Here is a 27,301-nt window from a genome sequence, read left to right as displayed (position 1 = left end):
AGTGGGCCACTAAATGTTAGGCATGACCGGCGTTGAATAAATAACTGCAGATCTGTCCTTCTTTGCATCCACCATACGGATACCATGCTTAAATCTAAAGATCTAGTGTGATTTTATTTCATGTGTGTGTGTGCGCGTGTGCATGTGCGTGTGTGTGTGTGTGTGTGTGTGTGTGTGTGTGTGTGTGTGTGTGTGTGTGTCCTGCTTAGCCTTTATTATTGTCAACTTCATGCAAAGTAGAGACACCAGGGGGGGGCAGGGGGCGGGGCAGGAAACTTCAGTTGAAGCATTGCCTTGGACAGGTTGTCCTGCAGCCATGTCTGTGCGAGATTTTCTTATTTTAAAAGAGAAGAGCCAAGACATAAAAACAATAAGATCAAAGCAACATCCCAAGTCCCACAAAGTTAATCAGATCCTGTAACTCAGAGTTCAGTGGCCAGGATTCATTCATGAACCCCTAGGTTGCAAAGGGCTCCAGTTCTGCCATGGGTAGTGCACACAGCTTGTCTTGTAGACTCAGACAGGCTCCATCCACACTTCCTGCTGTCCTTGATGGGTAATCCATACTCCTGCCATCTGCAATGTCCTAAGGTATCCAGAAGGAACCTGGGGAAGAAAGAGTCCATTGTTGAGGGAAATCAGGAGAGAAACCTAAAGGTAGGAACTGAAGTAGAGACCATGGAAGAATTATGCTTAGCCTTTTTATCCAGCCTAGGGCCCATCTGCCAAGGGATGGTATCATCCACAGTTGGCTGGGCTCACCAACATCAGTCATCAATCAAAACAATTCTTCACAGACATGGCCACAGACCAGCCTTATGAAGGCAATTTTTCAATTGCACTTCCCTCTTCCTAGGTGTGGTGCTTTAAATAAAACTGGCCACTATAGGCACTTAGGGACTGTCACTATTAGGAGGCGTGGCCTTGTTGGAGTAGGTGTGGCCTTGCTGGAGGAAGTTTATCACTGGAGATGGGCTTTGGGGTTTCAGAAGCTCTGGCTAGGCTCCTTGACACTCTCTTCCTGCTGCCTGCAGATCTAGTTAAAGAATTCTCAGCTACCTCTCCCTAGTTTGTGTCAAGTTAACAATAAAAACTAACTAAGACAGTAGACAGTGTGTGCATGCATATGTGCATGTGGGCATGCATGTGTGAGAGAGACAGAGACAGACGCAGAAAAAGATAGAGACAGATAACTGGAAGAGAGAGAGAGAGAGACAAACACACACACCCACACACACACATACACACACACACACACACACACACACACACACACACAGGCATCACAGATAGTGGTTAGCCCTGGGAATCTACTCAGCATAAAGTAGAGCTTGGCACTGGGGACCAGAGAGTAGCATCTGAGGGAAAAGCAGAAATAAGTAATAGGGGGGGATGCTGTGCTTGGACTTCTTCTTCATCCCGAGACAGCCACAATGATTCAGCATTTTCCAGCTCATGTTTCTTATCCTCATGACTCTTACAAATTCTTGCTATTAGATCCAACCTGGCAGGAAAGGTCCCTGTGTTTTTTTGACCACCCTCAGCCCCATGTTCAGTGGTCACGCTAGCCCTACTTAACTATACACCTCCACATGCAGGCACAGTGCAAAGAAGTGGGAGCAACAACCCCCAGAATCCAGCAACTTTGGATGGAGATTATTGGAAATAATGCCCTGTCTATCCAAAGCCAGTCTGTGACAAAACATCCAATACCTTAAAATTCACTCTGTTTTTCTCAGTTTGTTTAATCACCTCCAGTCAGCCATCGTACACAGAACACTCCATCATCAAATCACCTGTCTCAGAGCCTGAATTATGATGCTAGGCTACCTTCCCTTTTTAATTACTCATGGCTCCCCATGCCCTGTTGCTCTACATATCTAACTCCTTGGACCTGGATGAAGCCTCATGTTGGGCTCTGTGCTCAGTGTCTCTCGGGTGGCCCAGTCTAACATGGGGTTCTGTAGAATGTAATGTTCTCTGGATGCCTTAGGCCAGGCCTGAGGTGAGGACACCATACAGACTGGCTCCCCTGGACTCTTTCTTACTTCACACATCATGGCAGCTTTGAGCCTTTGAATGTTGATGCTGCCTGTCACCTTTGTGGGATCTCGAATCACAAGTCTCCAGGCACATCTGTTAGGGCATGTATAGATGAGATTAACTTAAGGTAGGGAAACCCACAGCATTCATCGGACTCTGCTTCCTGACCGGACAGATATGAAGTGACCCACTGCCTCCAGCTTCTGGTACCATGACTTCCTGCTGTGACTGACACCACCCTGGTACTGTGAGCCAAAACAAGCCCTTCATTTCATAAGTTAATTTTGTCACAGTAACAAGTAGCTAGTGTACTTCCCTAAATATCCCTGTGTATTTCTTTTTTACATATAATCTTGCTGTTAGAACACAAGCGTGGGACTTAGGAGATGGTCAGGGGTGAGCACTTATGGTATAGGCCTGACAAGCTGAGTTTGGATCCCCAGACCCATACAAAAGCTGGATTTAGTAGTCTACATGTCTGTAATCCTTGCTTTCCCATGGAAAGTTGGGAGATGGCAACAGGAGAATCTTTAGATGCTTGTAGGACCAGCTAATAATGTAGGGTACATACGGCAGTGAACAAGAGACCCTGTCTCAAGTAAGGAATGATCCCTGAGATTGTCCTCTGACCTCCACAGGTACAGCAGCATGACATTCTTCCTCTCTTCCTCCCCTCCCTCTCCCTCTCCTCCCTCTCTCTCACACATCCAAAATCACACCAGAGTGTTGATGACACCCAATAACCCAGCAACAGAAGTAAACCGGACTGGGGGCCATAGTGGGAATGCGCATGTCTGGGCGCGAACTCCCCACGGTTGCATGCTAATCAGGGTTGGAAGCAAAACTCCAATCTCCTAGCTCATGCTAAGTCTTTATTCCTACTAGGAACTCCTAGGAGTTCTTCCACCCAGCACTGTATCCCAAACCTAACAGGCACATAGGAATTATGCATCTTAGTAAAGCTGCTCTTGGGAGAGAGTCAAGATGGAGCTTCTCTTTGCTCCTCATTTTACTGTCCCACTTAAATCAGGAGGAGAAGAACTACAAGCAGAAGTAGCTACCACACAGCCTGCTATGCTGTTCCTGGAACCAGTGCCTGTCAGTTCCAGAGGCTGGAGAGCACACTGCTTATTCCCAGCGGGGCACAGGACTGACCCAGAGCCAGGCAGGACTGGCCTGGGCCACAACATATTGCAGGTAAGGTAGGTGTCCTTCAGTCTCATGCAAAGGAATCCCTGGGCTGGAAAGCAATGGAGCATCAGTGATGACCCCAAAGGTTGCTGTTTAGTCTGCATCCCGTTGAAATGTTTAGTTAGAACTGAGATGTAATTCCAAATGAGACATTTTCTATGTGTTCCCACCAAGCTGAGATATTTGGAAATGTGCACTGACATCTCAGCATTTTTTTTCCCCAAAGGCCACAACATGGAAGCCAATAAAGGCTTCAATTCTGAGGCCTTGTGAAGACAGAAGAACAGATAAACTTGGCTAAGTTTAAAACTACTGCATATGTGGCTACCAAAATAGCCAAGAAAAAAAATATTGCCCTAAATGGTATAGACTGACTACTCATGTCCACCCCTCCTCCAGATTCGTCATATGTTGGGATCTAAAGACCAGCGTGATGAGTTTCGGAGGTGTGGCTTGGGAGAGATGACTAAGTGCCCTTTCAGGGATGGAATTAATGTGGTCCTAAGAGGCCAGAGAACCAGGGAGAATCTCATCCAATCAAACAAAAAGGCAAGAGAGCTGCAGCCCTGCAAAGGGCACTCCCCAGAGCTCCTGTGTTACACTCTGAGCTAGATTCCCAGCCTCTAGAACTGTGTGTGATGAATTCTTTTATGCAGAGGCCACCTGGTCCTGTGGTCCTTTGCGGTAGTCACCCAAGAAGACTAATTCTGTCACTTCTTAAATGGAAATGTCCTCACCAGATTCACGTCTCCAGCACCCGTCTTCCAGCAGGTGGTGCTATTTCTAGAAGGCATGGAACCTCCAGGAGGAGGGGCCAATCTGGACAGAGAGTCACTGGGGACAGTGTTTGAAGGTATTACCCCCTGGCCTCTCTCTGTTCTCTGTTTCCTAGCTCACCATGATACAGTCTAGCTGCCATGAACAGAGACATTCCTCCAGGACCAAACCCCTCTGTAACCTTGGGCCAACAGAAGTGTCTCCTCCCCTCAGTTAGTTCTGTCAAGTCACAGTGATGAAAAGTAACTGGCATAGACATGGAATCAACTTGTATTTTCCTGTTTAGATCAGGGAAATACCAATAGGACTATAGAATAAAACAAAATAAGCCTTCAAATCAATGATGGCTTGTGTGATCAAAAACATTTTTATAGTCTAACTATGTAGTACAGACTAGGCTTTCATTTGGAGCCTTCTTCCTCAGGCTTCTGAGTACTAGCATCATGGTTTTCTTTAACCTTTATGCCATCAATATAAAAGGCAGTTATTGTCAAGTACTATTACAACATTTAACAGCAATGTTAATATAGAAATGTAAAATACTTGGTGCTAGCATTCCTAGTATATGCAACATATTATATGTCTTTTGGGTATGTTGTGATTGACAAGTAAAATATACCGTGGTAGTCCTACCTAGATCATATGAATAAAATCTATGGAGAAAAAGATTTTTATGGGGATGTAGAGACAGCTTAGTGGTTAAGAACACTTGTTGTTGCAGAGGACCCCAGTCTGATTCCCAGCACCCTCAGGGTGCCTCACAACCCTCTGTAACTCCAGTTTCCAGGGATCTGACACCTTCTTCGCAGGTACCAAGCATGCGCATAGTGCACAAAAAGCGAAATACATGTACACATAAAATAAACTTTTATAAATATATATTGTAAAACTTATTTTCCAGCACTCAGTGGTTGAGAGCTCTTAATGCTCTTTCAGATGATGCAAGATCAGTTCCCATCTCCCATGTCAGGTGGCTCACAACTGCCTGTAACTCCAGCTTCAGGGAACATGATGCCCTCTTCTGGTCTCTTCAGGTACTGCACATACATGCATATGGCTACATTCACATACACACAAGTAAATCTGTGTTTGTTTGGTTTTTGAGATAGGCTTTCTCTGTGTAGCTCTGGCTGTCCTAGAATTCACTCTATAGATTAGGCTGCTCTTGAACTCAGATCCACCACCACTGCCTGACCACAAATAAATCTTGTTTTTAAAAAATCTTTCTAAAATTAGATTTCCTCATTTTATTTCTACTTTATGTGTGAGTGTTTTGCCTGGGTGTATATATGTGTACCACATCATGCATACTTGTTTCCTCAGCTGGTGAGAAGAGGGTATTAAATTTCCTGGAAATCACATTATGGGTGGTGTGAGCCACCATGTGGGTGCTGGGAATTAAACCCGGGTCCTCTACAAAGAGCAGCAAATACTCTTAGCTGCTGAGCCATCTCTCCAGCCCCTACAGATAAATCTTAAAACTCTGAATTTTGTTTGGTTTTGCTTTTGACTGTTTCCCATAGATGCTAAATTTGGAGTAAGACATCTCCTACTCCTGCACCTTTCTTTACCTGAATTGAAATATTTACTGAAAGATAAGCATTTTGGAGATTAATAGGTCCAGAACAGGAGATAATGTAATTCATCTGTCTACTTGGGGGATTCCATACATTTTCACACTATTAAATTTATCATGGAATTCCTGATAATAATATGACTCACAACTGACTGCAGAACCAGAAGATAAGAAATATAAAAAGCTATCCGAGTAGTGATTGGAAAGAGGAAGGCAGGAGTGTATTCTGTAAGTCTTGGAACCCTCCTTGGGAAGCTAATGCTGGGGACTGAAACTGATACATTTCTCATGATGTGAAGAGATCTGGGTTCCCACACGAGGAAGAGGATGAGTGTGTGGTGCCATGAGATGCTCAAAACTATGAGCCCTTCCCAAGGGGGAAAACTGTCAGAACCGGCACACAGTAGGTCTTCAGGGTCACTTGTGAGGTCTCTGTGTGAGTGTGTATCACACATCTGCTACATAACAGAATCAGCACAGCCTCAGGTCAGCCTGAATCTGTAGGAAAAGCTGCCTTGAGGGAGGACCAGAATCACAGCGTACAGTAAGACTGTTTCCCAAGAATGAAGAACACATTTGCTTACTCTCCCTACGCACTCCATGTGCTTCTGGCACCATGAGGAGTCATGCAAATTGTATCCAGAACCACCTTCATTTGCTGCCATTCAGGATTCTTGTGTACCCCTTCCCTCATGGCGTGGGTTGTGGCATGCTTCTTCCAGATAGTCCCACCTCTTAAACCACTGGTGACATAAACAGGAATCTCACATACACACACACACACACACACACACACACACACACACACACACACACACACACACAAAAACTCCCAGTTCACTCAGCCTGTGGGAAACAAGGACCTCTTGGGAGCACAACAAGAAAGGGGAAGAACAGATGACGAGGCTGTTAGGGGTAGGTGCAAAAGAATATGGCCTTTTCCACCAGTTAAAAGAACAATTGGAAAGCAACCCATGCCTTCCCTCTGCACATGGGCATGGAGTGTGCTGGTACATTGGAGAGAAGAGGTCCTTCCTCAGGAAGCGCAGCTCCCTCGAAACTGTCCATGCGGTCATTCCACAGTCTACTGGCAGTTTGTGTCGGGCTGGATCAGATGAATGCTCTACAGCCAGAGTGCACTCAGCGTAAAGAAGTCATCTCAGCCTGTTGAAGACCTCTCAGCAAAGAATAGCCCCAACGGAAGAAGACCTGAAGCCAGTCAAAGGAAAGGCACGCTGAAAGTGCCTTCTGCCGTTTGGGTTGTGAGTCACCTAAACTGGGGCATTGCTGCTTTCTGGTTCCAACACAGAAGACACCCTAGCTGGGTCTCAGGCACTGAACAGGGCACCATGGTGTCAGCCATAGGCAAGGGCTGTAACCTAGGCCAGACAGGGATGCCTTACCTCAAGGTATACATATATAAAGACTGATGTGTGTATGCACCTGCATTAGCAGGAGCATGTGTGGGATCAGAGACAGCCAGGAGCCCATTTAATTCTTTCTTACTATTGGGCCAAAGAATCACGGAGGGGTAGTCATTCCAAACATATGAAGTGATGGGAGGTCAAAAGCCCAGGATGTGAGTGAGGTGGGGAGACAGCCTAGACCTGGAAGTGGGGGAAGCCACAAGATGTTTGGGGTGTTCTGTGGAGCAGAGCAGGGTGACTTTGCAGTCCATTTCCATATGGTAGAGCTAGGGCAAAGAAAACTGCGGTAGACTGAGCAGAGCTTAGCTGAGGACCACAGACTATGTACACTGCAAATGGTCTTATTATGCATCACCTGACTTCCTCACATCAGATAAAGGTGGATCCACACAGCAAGGAAGAAAAACATTCAACAGTAAAGGAAGAAGCCTGCACGGGACCATTTCATCTCATTCCTTATATGTACAAACATGAATAATTTGACATGATGTTTAGACAGTTTTCCCCTAACTTAAGTCTTTTAATTAAAATGAAAGGCAGAAAATATGCTTTAAATATGAATGCAAGAGGTGCGAGTTGGCACCCCTCAGCCTTCCTCCTCCTCTCTCTCTGTTGTGAGCGAGCACAATAAAATCTCATTTCTCCTGCCGTCTTTTCATAATGTTTATGGTTGTTTTAGGTAACACATAAACCTTGCTGAATGTGATATTCCCCTTATTACATGTCAGGGGCACATATTAAACTAGAGCCTGTCCCTTTTTCTGCTATTTACTTTTGTGGCAATTCAGTCAATGTATTTTCCTCGATTCACCAGGCAATATTGCAGATTTGCTTGCAGCCCTGAAGGTAAATGCTAACTTTTCAGCCTGTGCCAAGCGGCACGCCCGGGGCTTGCCACCAAGTGAATGAGAGCAGTATATTCTGGGCTGAAAAATGGGCTCCGATGTTGCCCTTAATAAATTACGTGATTATTAAATTGCTGTGCAGTTCCCACCCACATTATTTTATTTTACCTCTTGCCGGCTCCCTTGTCGCCTTCTCTGCGTTGCCTCCGTTTTCCGTGTGCTTAACTTGTAAAATGCTAAACAAGTTTTGATATTTACCTGTTTATGATTAAATTGCAAAGTGATCTGCTTAGTTCTGTTCTAAATTAAGGTCTGCATTAAATGTCATAGCATTTATCTTTCATAAAATGAGACAGCAAGGACACTAATTTCCTAGGTATTCAATCACTGCCCTGTGCCACTGGAGAGACCGTCAAGGAACAAGCCTGCCCACAGTTCACAGCTCACTGACAGCCCTGAGATGGAATCATAAAAGTCAATTAATCATTAAAAGCTGTTACAAGCACATATCGAACCAGTCTGGCACAAAATGTTAATCAGTCCAATATCAATATAATAAATTCCTGCAAATTAGAGCGATCGATACGTTTGGGGCCTAATGAATCAATTTGAGGGCACTGGGCTGTTCCTTGGGGTCCCCATGACATGGCAGCCGGTGAGTGCTACATCTCTAGGCGCACTGCCAACAGAGGTCACCTATCCTAACAGGCTGTTCACTTCAGCCGCAGTTACCACGGTGACAGCATGTCACCGGTGCCCTAGTGTCCTTCTAGGTAAGGTGGAAGCCAATGCATCACTGCCCTTGATGGATTTGTCAATAGTACTTAGCAGGGGAGGGTTGCTGCTCACATAACACACAGAGGCCTCCTGTCCCCTAGCAGGTTGGTGTGATTTAATTGTCTGAAGAGGTGTGTGCGTCTGCATATATGCAAGAACTAAGCAGCAGTTACAGTCAGAGGGAGTTGGCAGTCGAGCTGATTGCCTTTGGATGGCTAGGGAAAGCAACACGGAAAGTAACAGGCGGGCAGAGCGATGATCAAGGTATTACATTAACTAAGTCTCTGTGTGAGTAAGAAACCACCTAGAGCCTCTCAGATTAGCAATTTACTACCTACAACGCTTTAATACATCACTCATGAGTGGAAATGGAGTTGGGTATTAATACCCCAAGGCCTAGATTTATAGTGGCATTTCCAGACACCTGCTTACAGCTCTGTATGTCCACCATGGAAAGCCCATCAGGGTAGACTTAGGTGAGCAGAAATGACTGATGGGTTTGTTTCCTTTTCTCTCCTCTACCCACACTCCTATCACCCACAGTCTCCCCTTGCCCAAACAACCATGGCTCTGGAAGCTTAAAACAGACTGGGCATGTAGAGATGGGATTTTAAACAATCCTCTTCATCATCTGTTTTTAAAAAGCAGAATTTTCATGTTTCAACACATTTTATCTTTTGTTACGCCTATTAAAACTGACCAGTAAAGGGATGCAAGAGCAGTTTCAGCATTGCACAATGGAATAAAACCTCTTCGGAGATTTTTTTTTTTTTTAAATCTCAGCGACTGAGACTCTGGGGAGTCACCATGTTCCAGAACCTTCACTGTCATTTAACATAAAACATAAAGGTTAATACTGAATAAAATAATACCCTGGGCGATTGTTTTAATCGTCTCAAAGTATAACTTTTCCCCTGGATTGCTCTTCCACAGGGCACAGGCTCCACAGACACCTGACTGTTCTATACTTCCTTGCTTTACCAATAGGATCATTCAACTCAGTTTAATACCCCGAAGTTAATTTGTGCATTTTCCTTGCAGTCAGCTATTCCCTACTAGGGTTAAAAAAAAAAAAAAAGTATAAGCCATGCCAATGGAAAGAAATGTTAATTTCTACTGACTAGTTATTTTTAAAGATTTTTTTCTTACCTGAAAAAAATTATTTTTATTATAGTGGTCTGAATTATAGGAAACATCAAAATAAATTACAAATTCTCTGCTAAAGAAATAACCATTCAACACATTGAGACAGGGTGATGTTGCCGGTATTCAGACAAAGGTAATGCAGCGCCTCGGCTTAATTGCCCTGACATCGTGCTCAACCACTCCCGCTACACTCTTCAAGAAAAAAAAATCTCATTGTTATTAATTGTATTCTTTTTAGAATGTAATGTCATATCTCTGCAGGCTGAGCTAATGAAACATACCCATATAACCAAAATAGTCGTATTTCTTTTTGTTCAACACATTCTATCAAAACTGTCTACTAAAGACATTATGTTAAGATCTTTTCAGAGAGCAATATAAAGAACATCTCAACTACTTCAACATTTCTATTATCCGATTACTAAAATGCCCAGGAGGGCCAAACAATATAGTGTGAATTCAGTTATCCTATAAGACTTTAGAAATATTGCTAATTCCTGCCTTGGATTTATGTTAATATTAATGCTAGATTACACGCTGAATACCTTCTGCATACCAATTCTCACAGTGCAGGATGCTCCCATGCACTGAAGCTATATGCCTCTATGATAATGAGAATCTGAATTATTTATCTCTATTTATCCTACAGGAGTTCACTCGACCCCAGCCCCATTTTCTTTCTCTGCTGCACATCAATGCGTGTAAACACAGCTTCGGAGCCCGCTGCCCACTTCTGCATTTGCCTTCTCTTTTTCAGCAAAGCAATAGGCAGTAGACGAGAGAGAATGTTACACCACTAGGAGAATCCGTTTAAGCGTGTATTTGAGGTAAACCCTCCTAATTAAGTCAACTTTAACACAGACACGCAAATGGCACCATGCATATGTGTCTGGCGCCTAATATCGTCTGCTGAGCCCAAAGGAAGCCAGGCAGCAGCGGGGCCAAGGAGACAGTTAATACATTCAGCCTCTCCTTCCTTTAACCTTTCTGCTAGAAAACTGTTTGTGGAGTGTGGGGGGGTGGGGGGAAAGGGGGGCAGCTTCCCGGCTCTGGCTGATGCAAGCATTTTGACTTTGCTCTGATGCTCACAGTGTTTCTGGGTCCATCTTGCCCAGGGAAAGACTATGATGTGTTTGAGTGACTGAAAGTCGAAGGAAGGAGTCAACTTTAAAGCCAGGTATAGCCTCAGCTTTCTGTAACAGTCAGGAACATTCCAGAAGTCTTTACCATATATAGAATAAGGCCTGGTGGGGTGCCACAGGGAAGAGTAACACTTATTTATTTATTTATTTATTTATTTATTTATTTATTTATTCATGGGAGGAGCCAATGCAATGGCTAGTCTTTATTATAGAGAGAAACTTTCCATGACATTCTGAAAGGTTAACACAGGGCTCAGTGGGCCAGCTGGTGAGGTACCAGCTTGTAATGGGTTCCACAGTTTGGGCATTGCTGACTCTCGCCTTTGTGCACCCAAAACCAGATGACAGTACAGTTGTCCTCTTCACAGATGTAGCCCACTATTCGCTTGTTGGTGATGGATGGGACTAGATTCGGGTCTTCTTTGGTGCCCGAAGCTGCCTTTGGAGGTAGCATATTGTATGAATCCAGTCCCTTCTGTGACGCTATCATGATCTCTCTCTCCAACCCGGTGGCCTGCTCCTCATCTGTAAGAACACCACCTCCCGAAGCCATGGAGCGAGTCGTGGCTGTGCCACGGGGCCCGTGGGCCCTCAGGGCCTGTGCCACCAGAGCACCAACTCCCCAAAGTAACCTTGAAGCCATCTCGCTGGAGACAAGCAGATGCGCTTCCAGAAACGAGCTCAGCAATACCGAGAGTAACATTTATAATGCTTTACTAAGCTGCCACTTTCAGGACATTAAGTTGTTAACAATTTGAACTATCAATATTTTTGGTGGCCCCAAGTGGCACATATAAGGACTGACCTTCCCCCACTGCTGTTGAGGGTCAGTTACTCTGGCCTAGTCCTCTAAGAATGTACAGGAAAGGCCCTGTTAGGTGATCTAGTTAGACAACATTAGTTCATTCAGACCTATAAAGTGTAGTAATCAGACATCTCTTGTCAGGACCACTGGCAACCCATGTGTAGTGTGAGATTTTAAAAGGTAAAAAGAAAAATCTCTAGAAGCCATGTGTACTGGCTGATTTTGTGTGTCCACTTGACACAAGTTAGAGTCATCAGAGAGAAAAGACTTTCAGTTGAGAAAATGTCTCCATGAAATCCAGCTGTAAGGTATTTTCTCAACTAGTAATCAATAGGGGAGGGCTCAGGCCATGGGGAGTGGGGACATTCCTGGGCTGATAGTACTGGGTTCTAAAAGAAAGCGGGCTGAGCCATGTGTGGTGGTGCTAGCCTGTAATCCCAACTTGGGAGAGGCAGAGGCAGGCAGATCTCTGTGAGTTCAAGGCCAGCCTGGTCTACAAGGTGAGTCCAGGACAACCAGGCCTACACAGAGAAATCTGATTTGGAAAACCAAAAAAGAAAAGAAAAGAAAAGAAAAAATAAAAAACAAGCACACAGGCTGAGCAAGCCATAGGAAACAAGCCAATATGCGGCACCCTTCCATGGCTTCCGCATCAGCTCCTGCCTCCAGGATCCTGCTTTGCTTGAGCTCCTGCCCCGACTTTCTCTAGTGATGGAAGTGTAAGCCAAATAAACCCTTTCCTCCCCAATTTGCTTTCTGGGCTGATGTTTCACCACAGCGATAGAAACCCTATGGATCCTTGACATGGTGGTTTGTTTTTACATATAGTACATGCTCCTTATCCTCAGGACAATGGATGCCTGAAACTGAAGATAACACTGGACCCTAAATATGTTCTATTTTTCTATATAAACATACCTGTGATGAAACTAACTATACACTAGGCTCAGGAAGAGATTAGTAACAATGATTAACAATACAAAGGAACACATATATCAACATACTGTAATCAAACGTAGGCGAGCGTCCCTCCCTTCCCTCCCTTTATGTGTTGATGCTCTCCCTAGGTAGATTGTTTCTATTCATCTCAGACAGAAAGGGAAAAAAGATCAAAGAAAACTATTCCATTTAAATCCAGTTCAGAGATCCAGTGTGTTTTTATAGTTACTTACATGAGCATAGGTGAGCAAGAAGCTCCATTACCAACAAAATAAAACCACCCCGGGATGGGTGACACGTGTGAAGCTGCATCCCTGGACTCTGCCGTACGACTTGCAGACAGCTACATCACTGAATAGACGTGAGCAATTGTTTACTTCATATACAGCCTTAGGGAGAGACCTTGTGGGCTTTGTTTTATGTGCTTCCTGAGTCTTCCATGTTTCTTTCGTTGTTTTTTTTTTCTTTTTATTTTTTTATTATATTTCTTTTTCCACAAATATATTTATATTATTACACATAAATAAAATAAACTATATACAGCAAGAAGAACGGTGACACAATCAAGAATTATATAAATGTTACATTTATAGTGCTTTTGGCTATTTGTATTTGGCAATCCTGAAGAAAACATCTTTCCTACCTTGGTGAGTCTAAAATTCTCAGTGTAAATCAATATCTATTATATCTCATCTCTATCAACTTACAACATCAATCTAGATCTAAAAACGTCTTACCCTCTAAACAACTAAGCTTAATTGTAAGACTAAACTATCTGGTCTTCAACCCCAGCAGAGACTTGAGAAGGAATAAAACTTAATAACCTGAGTGAACCAGAAGTGCAGGTTAGCAGCTTCCAAAACAACAACAACCTAAAAATGACAGAGACAGTTTCTTGTGAGTCAAGAGCCTCACAAGCTTTTCTTTTCCTCAAGATGGAACGCTTCAATGCAGCTGGGCATGATAGCATATGCCTTTAATCCCAGAATTCTGGGAGGCAGAGGCAGAGGCAGGAGGATCTCTGTGAGTTCAAGGCCAGCCTGGTTGACAAAAGGAATCCAGGACACCCAAGGCTACACAGAGAAACTCTGTCTCAAAAAAACAAACAAACAAACAAAAAGTTTCAATCCAAAGGAAACAGTGACACATTACTCCACTCCTAATATCTTACTACAACAAATTCTTTTTCATCATGATGATGATGATGATGATGTAAGACGACACAATACCTAGGTGATGAGATGCAGTAAGGTGAATGGGATGGACATTATGACATAGCCTTCCACAACTTCCCTTGTGACATAGTAGGGTCCCTAGAACACAAACCCTGCAGTACCTCAACAGCTGATTTAATAACCCAGTTAGCTACTAAATAACTAAGTAGTGGGTAGCACTCTGACCAAAAGGATAATTTGTGGCTGAGTGAGATGGGGTAAGCGCAAGGTTTCATTGCACTACTCTTCAGATCAGTGCACAAGTTAAAACTTAACAATAATTTCTGGAATTTGCCCCTTAATACATTTATACAATAATAAATCAAAACCATGGATAGTAAGAACCACTACACAAAAACTGGTGATATAACGGAACTGCTTCAACTGATAACCAATTGATCTACATGAAGTAATTCTAAAACGGGAATATACAACAGATACTGAAATTGTGGGACTGAGGCTTTGAATCATGTGCTACTACAAAACATTTTTTATTCTTTTGTGATCCTGCCTATTCAGGTCAGGGTGTGATATGCAATGTGGCACACATGTCCTTAGCAAGCCTAGTATAAAGGCAGAGTAGAATGTGCAGTGAGACCTATTGGTACTTGTTCTTTATGCATCCCAAGATCTCATAAGAGAGGAACTGGAGCTCTGAAGACTATGATGCTGTGGTTTAGAGAAGAGATGCAGAGGGGATTGGCAGTCAGGCTGGAAGGAGGGAGGCTGAGTCCCTGATTGTGATGAAGTCCTCAGGCCAGCCTTCCCAGTTGAGCTCATGACACAGGTGTTAACTAACTGGAAAATTGTCAAGAGTGGAGCCATTACTCTAGGATCCTACAAGGACACGAGATTTAAACAATAATGTTGCTTTATGGATATTATGTTGAGTTTTACTACTTGATACTTTGGTCAGTTTTTTAAGGAGGTTTCCCTTTTCATAGTTCTGGTTATTATCCAAAAGTATTAATTGGTAAATTATAGAAATAAACAATTAATAAGCTTTAAATTGTGTGCTAATCTCAGTAGTTAGTGTGATTGCGATGGCTAGCCTTACTTTTCAACTTAACTGCATCTGAAATCAACTAAGATGCAGGCATCTGGGTATACCTGGAAAGGATTTTCTTGATTTTGATCATTTGAGGTGGCAAAATCCACCCTAAATATAAATCACTTGAGATTAGAAGACCTACCTACCCTAAATCTTGACCACATCTTCTAAGGGCATCCCACATAAAAGGACACAGAAGAAGGAAGCTTTCGCTTTTTGCCTGCTTGCCTTCACTCTCCATGGCAAGTTCATCTACCCTGCTGCTGAGACATCACTTTGCTGGTGTTAGAACCTACTTCTTTGGGATTCCAGCATAGACTGGAGAACAGCTAAAACATCCAGCCTTGTGAACTGAACTACCAGGTTCTTGACCTTTCTAAAGGGAGAGAACCATTGTTCAACCATCCCAACCAAAGCCTGTAAGTCATGCCTTTAACATACATACATACATACATACATACATACATACATACATACATGTTTATTTTATATATATATATATATATATATATGTGTGTGTGTGTGTGTATATATGAAAACCTAGAATCAATTCCAAGAATACTTAACCAACATTGACCATCACAGAGACAAGGCCCAACTGTGGCTGGAACAGATCTGAAAATGGTCATCTAGACCTTGGAGCCTTGAGCTGGCCAGTTATTTTTTATTCATCCCATGATAACAAGTCTGCATGTTACACAAATAACTGTGTGAGTTCTGCTCATTACAGACACCAGACCTTTCTATGTAATTAGTTTCTTTGAAATTGCACTCTATTATCCTGGCAGTGACAGCAAATGCCTTTTATCCCAGAATTTGGGAGGCAGAGGCAGGTAGATCTCTGGGAGTTCAAGGACATCTTGGTCTACAGACTAAGCTCCAGGATATTCAGGGGTACTCAGAGAAACCCTATCTCAAAGAGAGAGGGGGAGAGAGAAAGAGGGAGAGAGAGGGAGGGAGGGAGAGAGAGAGAGAGAGAGAGAGAGAGAGAAATGAGGGAGGAAATTTCCTTCTATTATAATTATTATAATATAGGCAGTTTGTGAAATAGTTACATCATGCAGACATGGATAAAGTACCAGCCCATCTATTCTCGCTCTCCAGAATTTGCTACCGTAACTGTTTGTGGTTGTTGCTATTGTAACATTGTAAACAAAATTATTGACATGACAGCTTAAGGGAGGAATGGTTTCTCTGGGCTCATGGCTTTGGAGGTTTTCAGAGTAACATGATGTGCAAGGCGTGACTGAGGGCTCTTGTCCATTGTAGTAAGATTGTGTGTCAGAGGCTATTTATAGCACTGTGGACCAGGAAGCCAAGATTAAGGTTGAACAAGAGGCCAGGCTACTTCAGCATCCTGAAATAGTTTCAGGAAATAAGAGCTCAAAATATAAGCTTGTGTGGGACATTTCCAACTCAAATAGTAATGTCTCATGTATGTTGTGTTGAATTTTGCTTACGTGTGCGTAACTGAAGAGGAGTTTTGTCATAATAAAATTCAGCATGCCTATTAGACATTACAGTGCATGCTTCCTTGATGCTGTTATAAGAAATCACCACCAATTAGATGGCTCAGAAAAACAAAAGTACATCTTTTTGTGTTCTGGAGAACAGAAATGTGAAATCAAGGTACTGGTAGAACCATGCCTTTGAGGTTCTAAGGAAGAATTCATTCCTCAATTCTCTTACTATTTTGTTGCCTTCCAGTAGTTGGTGATGTTTCTTACCTTGTGTCTTCACTGCTTTGATTTCTACAATCCTCTATACATGGTCTTCTCCCTTCTGTGTGTGTGCTTGCATGTGTGCATGCATGTGTGTGTGTGTGTGTGTGTGTGTGTGTGTGTGTGTGTGTATGTGTGTGTGTGTGTGTCCCTGCCCAAATATTTCTCTGATAAAGACACTGTTTATTGTCGGATTGGTGCCCATCTGAATCTAATACAGCCGAATCTCAACTTGATCACATCTTTGAAGACCCTCTTCCATATATGATCACATTCTCAGGGGCTGGGCAGGATATAAACAAAACTTCTGAAAGGAAGCAATCCAACCACTCAGATATTTGGCTGCAGTTATCCTTGGGAAACTTTGAACAAATAGATGGGATTTAAAACCCCAGAATCTGATGAATTCAGTTACATTGTAATGTTGAGGTTTTTGTTTGCTTCGTTTGTTCTTGGCGGACACACAGGTTTCTATATTTACATAGTTTGAGTTTGCATGTGAGTTTCTCACATGGTTTTTAATTTTTATATTATGCATCTCACTCTGAGATTAAAAAGCTATTCATTTACTTTTGCCTTTGATACATTTGAGTTTATTCTAAATTAAGGTAGTAGTGTTATATTTTATTATTATTATTTTAAAGACTTATTTTATTTTTATTTTGTGTGTGTGTGTGTGTGTGTGTGTGTGTGTGTGTGTGTATGACACTTGTGTGCTATGCAGATGTTTATGGAGGCCAAAAAAAAGGTGCCAGATCCCCTGGACTCCAGGAGGCTGTGAGCAGCCTGACAGTGGGGCTGAACCCCGGCTCTCTGGAAGAGAGGCCAACACTCCTAACTGCTGGAGCCACTCCTCTAGCCTGGGTTACATGTTAAAGAACCAATCACGTCTCACAACATGTGTATAGTAACACAATTTTGCCTCTTGATTTTTTGTTTGGGTCTTTCCCTGGGCTGGCTGCTTGATCTGTTGACTACTCAGTTTATCTCTTCCTACTAGTGACTTTCTGCACCTTTCTTTCTTGTGGCTTTGATTGACATTTGAGGACCTGTTAGAGACTACTTTCTGCTATGACTCTCTTCATTTTAGCCAGAATTATCCTAAATTAATCCCAAAGAAAGGAACTTTGGTAACATTTTTTGTCATTTTTAAGTTCTGTTATAATTAAACCACAAGGTTGGATTTCTTCGACCTGTCCATATTTGTCTGTCTCTATCACAACACATCTTTTTTGTTTTTCCCTCTTTCTTTTCTTTAAACCCCTCAGAAAATATTTTGAGTTTTTGTCACATAGGTTTTGGATATTTCTTGTGTGATTTATCCTTAGACACTTTGTGGTTTTTGTTTGTTTTTCTATTGTGAATGGGATCTTTGAGTTACACCCCCATTTCTCCTCCTACTCATCCCTCACATCACTCTCTTAGCAAGAACTGCTGGTTTCATTGTGCATCTAAATGCAGAGAGAACCTATGCCTGTTTCCCTTAAGTCACCCTAGGCTCTCTCCTTTACTTTGGGCACAGACTGGTTTCCACCCACTTCCCAATGTCCGTTGTCCACATCTCTTGCCAGAAGCAGCTTTCTTACAGCCTGTGATATCATACTAGATTTTCCTTCAAAGTCCCTCAGTGATGTTCTAGAGCATCAAAATAAAATCCAGCTTCCCAAAGACAAACTGCTTAGTCCGTAGCTCTGTTGGGGACACAGGCTCTTGCACACACAGCTCCCCACCCCTCCCTCCCTTCCCTTCATCTTCACTTCCTGCCCTTGGCTCTTCCTTGACAGGCTTCTTTTCAAGTCTCTACTAATTCTATCTCCTAAGGGAGGCCATTCCAGGCTCTCTAGATCAGAGCTCCCACCAGCCTGCCCTGCCCTTCCTAATCCCCTTACCCCAGCACAGCACTCTCCTGAATCCCTTCCCAGCATTTCTCGCTACACGAAGCCTTGCCTAATTTGTCATTTGCTGTTTATGTATCGTTCATGTCTTCTATTGCAAATCAAGTTATTGCAAATGACTCCATCCTGCTTCAAGTGCATTCCCACTGCTCATCACAGAGACACACTTCTGAAAATGTAGAGTAAGTGACTGGGCTGCAGCCTCCCCTTGACTCCTGTCCTGGTGTTTGCTGGGAAAAAACCATTGTTATTTAATCACTGCTTTGATTTTCTCTAAAGCTTTGTTTAATGTTTTCTGTGGGTTTTTTTTTTCTTCTATGTAATCCTTATATCTGCAGGTATTAAAAATATTATCTTTGCCTCCCCGCTAATGATGCCCCTCAGTTTGTTCTGTGAATTCTTTTTAATTACTTCTTCTGAATCAAGTTTGAACAGTATCACTGATAAGGAGAAGCCTTAACTTACTATTCATTTTAGTAGAAACACTTTTTACTAAGGTCTTACTTCAAAGCATGATATATGATACAGCTACTGCAGTGTGAAAGTGTCCGTGTGTGTGTGTGTGTGTGTGTGTGTGTGTGTGTGTGTGTGTGTGTGATAGTTTTATCACGTTAAGGAAGTAAAGCTGTAGACCCATTATAGGCAGGCAGGCAGGTAGGTAGGTAGGTTTTTCATGACAGGGTTTATCTGGGTAGCCCTGCTGCCCTGGAACTAGCTCTGTAGACCAGGCTGGCTTCAAACTCAGAGTTCCTACTGTCTCTGCCTCTTGAGTGCTGGGATTAAAGGTGTGCCACTATGCCCAGTTACAGATACGTTTTTAAAATTCAGGATTAAAGGGTTTGGAGAGGAGACTCAGGGGTTAAAAGCGTTTGCAGCTCTTGCAGAAGGCTTGGGTTCAGTTCCTAGCAGTCACAAGGTGGCTCACAAACATCTGTAACTACGGTTGCTGGACATCCAATGCTCACTTCTGGCCACTAAGGGCACCAGGCATTTACATACATAATGTGCAGGCAAGCATTCACACACATACAAAATACATAAAGTAAACAATAAACAGTTGTTTAAAGTTGGAACTGAATACGATTGGCTAGTTTTATGGAGACCTGGCAGTTGCTAGAGTCATTCTGGAAGGGGGAGCCTGTTGAGAAAATGCCCCCACCAGCTTGACCTATGAGCAAGCCAGTAAGCAGCACTCCTCCATGGCCTCTGTGTTAATACCTGCCTCCAGGTTCCTGCCCTGCTTGAGTTTCCTCCCTGAATTCTTTCACTGATAATGTTACTGGAAGTATGGGATAAAATAAACCCTCTCCTCCCCAAGCTGCTTTTGATGTGTTATCATAGCAGTGGAAACCCTACCTAAGATAACTATCTTTTTTGGGGGGGGTTTTGGGGTTTTGTTGTTGTTGTTGTTGTTTTTGTTTTCTTTTTTAACATATTTTATTAATTTATTCATATTACATCTCAATTGTTATCCTATCCCTTGTATCCTCCCATTCCTCCCTCCCTCCCATTTTCCCCTTACTCCGCTCCCCTATGACAACTATCTTTTTAAAGACACAATTTAAGCATATCAATAAATGATTGGTGGTTAGTTTCTTAAAGTGGTAAAGTATATGGATAAATTTATTTTTTTCTTTTTTGAAGCAGGGTCTCACTTTGTAACCCACGCTAGCCTGGAGCTGGTCTGCCTCCTCCCTCAGCCAAGTGCTAGGACTGCAGTGTGTACAGACACAGCTGGCTTAGTGTTTGTGTTTTGTCACTGCACTCTGGAATGAAGGCCACATGATCTAACCACATATATGATCATTTATGTACTGCTCACATGTTAGGTTGTCACTCATTTTAACAGAAGCACTGCTAGAAGGGAAACTGAGGCAAAGAAAACAGGATTCAGGACTCACCTCAACACACAGGTTAGCAGCACAGTAAGCATGATGATTTGAATGAAAATGGCCCCTATAGGCCCATAGGGAGGGGCATTATTGGAAGGAGGTGTGGCCCTGCTGGAGTAGGTGTGGCCTTGTTGGTGGCAGTGGGTCACTTGGGGTGAGCTTTGAGAACTCAGAAACTCAAGTCTGGCCTGTGTGTCTCAGTCTTCTCTCCTGCTGCCTGTGGATCAAGATGTAGAGCTCCCAGCTCCTTCTCCAGCACCGTGTCTGCCTGTGTGCCACATGCTCCCCGCCATGATAATAATGGACTAAACCTCTGAACTGTAAGCCTGCCCAATTAAATGCTTTCCTTTATAAGAGTTGCCATGGTCATAGTGTCTCTCTACAGCAACAAAACCCTAAATAAGACAGTAGCATTCTGATAACTTTGTGGCGATGCCTAAAGGTCTGCAGGCACAGATAAAAATGCTCTGTGAAATCAGCATGCTCGTTTGGAGAGTGGATCTGCATAAGATGATGAGAGAACATGCTGTATGACAGCACAAAACATACACCTGAAGTAAAGGTCGAGAATGGACTCCTATTTGTTTTTAGTTTTTTGTTTATGTTTTTGAGGTGGCGTCTCAACTATGAATCCATGGCTGCTGGCACCAAGTACTTGAATAAAGTACCTTTATTTTATTACAGTTACTTTTTATTTTTTTAAATATTTTATTAATTTATTCGTATTACATCTCAATTGTTATCCCATCCCTTGTATCCTCCCATTCCTCCCTTCCTCTCACTTTCCCCTCCCCTAGGACTGTGACTGAGGGAGGGTATCAAGTCTCTTCTTGGGAGCCTGCTATCCAGTAACTTTTTATTTTAAAGAAAGGATCTGTCTGTATAGCTTCAGCTGGCCTCCATCCTGTCTTTGAAATGTGGAATGGCAGATATATGTCACCATGCCCCGACTGAGTATCTTTTCCTTTATCTCCCCAACTCCTGCTTACCCCCACCCCCCACCCCACCCCACCCCGCTCTAAAGCCTGATGCATGTTAATCAGTTACTTCACTATTGAGCTACGGCCCCAGACTATTTTTTCACTTTCAGACAATGTATCAATAAGTTGTCCAGTCCAGAATGGTCTTAAATTCACTCTGTAGCCTATGACCACAAAGACAGTGAACTTTCGATTCTTCTACCTTGCCGCCTAGCTGAGCTTATAGGTCTGAGCCATCAGGTCTTAAATGTTATTCCAAGGACAAATGAGCAGCTAAGGACTCTCTCACTGGCCCACCTGTACCCAGGGATGATGAACTTCCCTGTGACTGTGAACTAATGATGAGACATATGCAAACAAAGGAAGTTGATCTTGGGTTCCATGCTCACCAAGCACAAGGTGGGGCACCCATTCTCCACTTGTGTATCTTCACAGCTTTACTTAAATGTGGCTTCACCAAAAGCTGTCTACAGTGAAGAATGCGAGAATGCATCTCTAATCTGAGCGCTGCACCCAGATACCAACTATGCTAAAATATTTAATTTATTCAATAAAGCATTAAGGCGAAATAGTAATGCTTAGATATAACTTGGAACTTGAGATAATCCACATGCCTCTGCCTCTTGTGTACCAGGATTATAGGCCTGGGCCACCACATTCTGTTTCAAGATCGATTGGAATAAATTCTGTATATTGACTTAAAATAACAATGCTTAGGTAATTATGGCCTGTGGTTAATTCTATAAAGTAGAGTAACTGAACATCAGTCTATACTTTAAAACATTCTTTTAAAATATTTTTTTGTTTTTTAAAGTTCTACTTTTTAGATTCCTAGAGAGCCAGATGGGTGATGAGAAGTCTCAAAATACCAGGTTTCACATGCGACACTAATATTGGGAGAAAGAAGTGACACTAGAAATTATTTAGTTATTCTGAAATCTGTCACTTCTTGAAAACAGAGTCAGAATTAGAAAAGAATTAACAGCGTAACGTTGTGTTCTCACATTTTCAGTGCAGCTAGTGAATCCTGAAGCAAAAATGTCCCAGCACGGTTGCCACAGTCAGTCTGAGCCCATCCCCCTGCCTGAGAATTTCCAAACTGCCTAGTGCAGGAAAAGCTACGTCCATGGTCCCACCTGTCCCAATGCTCCTTTGGAAATCTGCACAGAAGGAAAGTCATGGAGACCCACCAATGACAGCCTGGGAAGCAAAGAAGAGTCCTCACACACAACGGTGTGCACCCACACAAGAGGCAGTGTCCCAAGGGAAACCTTCAGGAGCCCCTGACCCTGCAGCCAGCTGAGTGTTACCCACCCTCAGTGGCCCGGCTGGTTGTGGGGCCCCTTCTTGCCACTGAACTGCTACCTCCATCAGCTGTGCCCACTGCAACTGCCTGCACTGGCTGCACTGGCTGCAGGCTGCGCAGGGTCAGGCTACTTTTCAGATGTGCTCCCACCAGCCACAGTGAACTCCCATTTTGACATGAAGCCATTTAAATGGAAATCCAGTTTTACAAAGCTCAAGTGACTGGTAATGAAGATGTGAATGATGCTTATGAGGTTTTTATTTAATTTTAAATCAATTGTGTATTCTAATTCATTAATAAAGGGGAAAAGAAAGAATACAGGAATGCCTGATTTCGTTGTCATTATTCAAATGGAAGAGACTACTTCTTCATAGGAACTTCTTAGGGAAATTGTCAATTTCCCATTTTCTCTGAAAATCTATTTTTATGGAACTTGGGTCCAATTTATTCTATAAAAATTAGATTTGACTTTATTGGACATTACCTAAAGAATTTAAAAGGGCTAACCAAGTATTGCACTGAATTTTCCATGATTCAGTTATTTTTGTTATTGTGAGTGGTCTAAAAATAATGTACATATGACAAATAACTGGGGTTTGGTAATAATGTGCCCTGCAAAACCAAAATGGCCCTTGTTCTAGAACTAAGTACTGAAAATTATGTATCCTAGAGACTTAGGAAGTGGGGTGGAGGGGATGAGGTTATTCAGCCAAGGTCTTCTTTGAGCTGGGCTGCTAGACATGGGAGTCTAAGGTCAGGGTTGAGCACGGGTGCTTGTTCTAGCTCTCACCGGCTACCCTAAGACTTAGAAGAGCAAAGTATGTACTTGCAGTGTACTCTACCCTATGGCCAAGCAGGAAAGAAAGAAAAAGAAAGTTCTTAAGTTCTCTCTCCTTCTCCTGCCTGCCTTCTGGTCCATGTGTAGCCACACCACTGTGGACTTTCCTGTAATGTCTCAATGCCAATGCACATGAGAAATGGATTCAGGAAGCTGACAGGTGAAGAGAAAGGAAATAAATATCCAAGCACAAGCTATTACATAAAAAGTATTACATTAAAAACCAAAGAGCCAATGCCAAGGCATCTTCACCGTGCAACTATAATTCCAGCGTCTCTGAAAAGCTCCCTGTTTCAGCCCTATGGCTGTTTACGCTGCCCTACACTCACAAGGCCCTCTTCCATGGCCCCAGTGTCAGCCGCTGATGCTGGGACACCCAGCGCATGCTCTGTTCACAGAGGAGGGCTGAGAACCAAGTACCCTGGAAGCCCAAAGTATGCCTTTTGAGTAAAGGAACAGAAATGTATGTGCTTGGAAAGCCTCTTGTCCAATCACAAAGGTCACTCACTGCTCTGTCCTCAGGGAAGGGTGGCCCAGTTCTCATTTGGGAAGTCCTTTCATGCCCACCCCAACCTTTGGAGACCATTTAGAAGAATGCTTAAACAAAAGTGTAGGATGGATGCAGGAGGAGGGAAAGAAAAGTGTCTCCAGGGTCCTGAAAGGCAGTCCATCCTCCAGCAGACAGTCCTACATCCAGCACACCCACCTATCACTAAATGGACTCAGTGGGTTTAAGAAAGAGCACATGGCGCTGGAAAGAGGGGTGGCTCAGAGACTAAGAGCACTGTCTGCTCTTCCAAAGGGCCTGAGTTCAGTTCCCAGCAACCACATGGTGGCTCACAACCATCTATAATGAGATCTGGTGCCCTCGTCTGGCCTGTAGGGGTACATGCAGGCAAAACATTGTGTACATAACAAATACATAAATCTTTAAAAAGAAAAAAAGAGCACATGAAGTTGGGAGGACAGGTAGAAGAGGAGCTGGAGGGGAGCGAACAAAGGGTGAGGTTGATCAAGACATGCTCGCATGAAATTCTCAAACATAAAGAAGAGGAGACTCTCTGGGATGGGTGTGTGAGAGACCCCAGGCCGCGGTCTCTAACAGGTTGGTGCAGGGGACTCTGCAGCCTCAGGACATGGTGGCTGGGCCCCATTTTCCCTTCCACAATTCCAAAGGATTGTTTCTCTCCTCATTCTTTAGAATTAGAAATGAAGTTTCAAAATACAACTTTGGTTAATTTTATCATTTTATCTTCTCTTATGTTGCTGTGATAAAACAACAGCTTGGTGTGCTGCAGTGTAGCTGGGATCACATCTACACCACAGCAGGACTGAGAACCAGGAGGAAGGAGGATGCCACCCAGTACATTGGAGATAATGCTTCGCAGCCAGGGTGGGGACAAGCTGCAGAGAGAGCCATCAGCCTGCTGCCCCAGGAGGACAAAGACACAATGATGTCAGCGTATGACTCTGAAATGTGCGACATTTACAGCTCCATCCAATGCCAGTGTCACCTTGCAAAGTAGTCTAGGTTGGTTTTGGACAGAAAGTTCTGGAACACATTCAAGCATTACTCATCTTTAGACTGCAGTTTTCATTGCATAAATTTTCACACTTGAGTTATTACTTTATTTACCTGGATGAAAGAGGGAAAAAAATGTCACAGGGCTTCCTGAGCAGACTTCAAATGTTTGAAACAGCCCAAGCACTAGGGCACCACCATAGGCCCCCAGGCAGTCACGCTCTCAGACCCACAGGCCAGAGATGAGCTTTGAGACTTGCAGTTCTCTGCTGGAATAGAATGTGCCTTTCCTCCGGATGTCTGAGCTTAGAGCACAGACCGTCAGAAGATTTGAGCCACCAGATCTGACACAGATACAGTAAGGTTTAGAGCTTGGATGGAGCATTTTATAAGAATGTATGTGAATAATGTTGGCCACTCAGGTCCCAAATAGGAACTGCAATTCTCTAGCTCACTAAATCATGGGACACACACACACACACACACACACACACACACACACACACACACACAGGGTGTCTGTACAGTGCACACTCATAGCATATGCGCACTGGTGCCTCTGCCCATCTTTCTAACTTCCACGAACTTCGAAATAGGCAGAGGCTAAACATACCCTTAGGACCCATCTTTAAATTGGAAGGAAAAAAAAAAAAAAAGAAACCATCTGCCTGTATGTGTGCATACCCTGTGTCTCTGAGCAGAGGCCTGTTCTCATAGGTTTTAGGCCAGGAAGCCATTCCTCAGCATGGGAAAAGACCGGCAGCTATGCTCCTGTCCCTCATATTCTGCTTTCATTCCAGCTCCTCTGTCAAAGCCACATTCCTGTTTATCCCTCTGCATATGTTCCTGGGATACTTCTGTTTAGTGGGAAAGCAGTATCAGCGAGTGTCTCTGTTTTATTAAGTTTGTCAAACAACAGAATAGCTGCTCTGTTGGCCAGAATCTGTTAATCTGTTACAACGGCTCTGTCCCAATGTGTCTTGGAGAGGCTGTTTTCCAACATATTCTTGGGTTCATCCTTGTAAATGGTGTGAATCCACTTGTTAGCAGAGGCTGGCTAATTATTGATGTGAAACCTTTCTGTGTGTGTGTCATGCTCCTGTGTCCCTCCCTCTACTCCTGGATTGATTCATCATCACATGGACTAACCATTTCATGGCGAGCTTCAAAAGTGCATGCAGAAGAAGAAACTGCACAGAAAGATTTCTTTGCTTTTGTTTTTTTTTCTTTTATTATTAGAAAAACGTAAACTGCTTTATCACTGACTACCCAGGGCCTTCCTGGACCCGATGCTTTTAAATTAGAGGTACTTTTCAATGTACAATAAAGTTGAAAATATAGTAAGTTAAATATACATTTGATATATCGTACCCACAGGACATCACAGCTCAGCCTACCCTACCTTAAATAGCCCATTTAACACAAAGCCTTTTTATAAAGCCTTTGAATGACTCACACTCACATGGCTTCTTGACTACAGTACTACAGTTAAAAACAGAATCATTGCACATGTATATATCTCATTCCACAGTTAAGTTGAGAAATCACTATGAACTGGACAATTCTAAGTCCAGGGCTGTCTGCATTGCCATAAAATCACATTGACTAGCAGAGCTCTCTGCTGAGGCCTCGGGTACCGTCCATGCTGAGAACGAGAGTGAGTGTATGTGTCCGCCTGAGAACTGGCAGAAAGGCTGGATCTGGGTCAGAAGAATAAGGAGAGCCTTGTCATCAGACAAGTTCTGACCTCTGAAGGAGGTCTGCCATCGGAACAAGCTGCAGATAGGGTGAGAAAGTCCTAAGATGGTGGGAAGGGAGGACCATACCGGGGCTTCAGTGACAGAGGATGCTGACCTTCCTGCAGAGTCCTGTGGATAACTGGATCATGACCTATGCCACAGGTTGCAGTAGGCACAACATATAGGTGGTGGTTGTGGTCACTCAGAGGGCAGGGGGCCAATGTGCAGGCTGCAAGAGACTGGGATCCCTGCAGACCCAGAAGCAAAAGTTGAGGAATCTGAGCTACAACAAGCGATTCCTATTGAAATTCACTTTTGCAGAGACCTAGATAGGCTGTTCATATAAAGTTTGTTTCCCAAGGTGTGGCACTCTTTTTAAATGTTCACAGAATCCACTGTATCTGATACACTGTATGATCAGGGTCTTTTCTGAGATCCAAATGATTCTCTGCTGTGAGAATTCGGTAGTTTCAAA

The 27,301-nt window shown here is 43.2% G+C and overlaps 1 protein-coding gene and 1 long non-coding RNA gene across 2 annotated transcripts; one reads left to right on the top strand and one right to left on the bottom strand.

The window, feature by feature from the left end:
- The first annotated feature begins 2,933 nt into the window (after nucleotides 1–2,933).
- LOC311581742 lies at nucleotides 2,934–23,035 on the top strand. Its single transcript, XR_014773879.1, has 3 exons — nucleotides 2,934–3,245; nucleotides 3,634–3,783; nucleotides 22,434–23,035. It is a non-coding gene; the product is annotated as an uncharacterized lncRNA (long non-coding RNA).
- On the bottom strand, nucleotides 11,108–11,604 carry LOC311580661 (cytochrome c oxidase subunit 5B, mitochondrial-like). The gene has a single exon (XM_084752334.1). The coding sequence runs from the start codon at nucleotides 11,565–11,567 to the stop codon at nucleotides 11,178–11,180; it is 390 nt and encodes a 129-aa protein (XP_084608460.1). The 5' UTR covers nucleotides 11,568–11,604; the 3' UTR covers nucleotides 11,108–11,177.
- Nucleotides 23,036–27,301: the final 4,266 nt, after the last annotated feature.

This window comes from Acomys minous (assembly GCF_964271855.1).
Source record: "Acomys minous genome assembly, chromosome: 13".
Taxonomy (NCBI): domain Eukaryota; kingdom Metazoa; phylum Chordata; class Mammalia; order Rodentia; family Muridae; genus Acomys; species Acomys minous.
The sequence above is the reverse complement of the archived record's forward strand: the minus strand, read 5'-3'. Positions and strand labels throughout refer to the sequence as shown.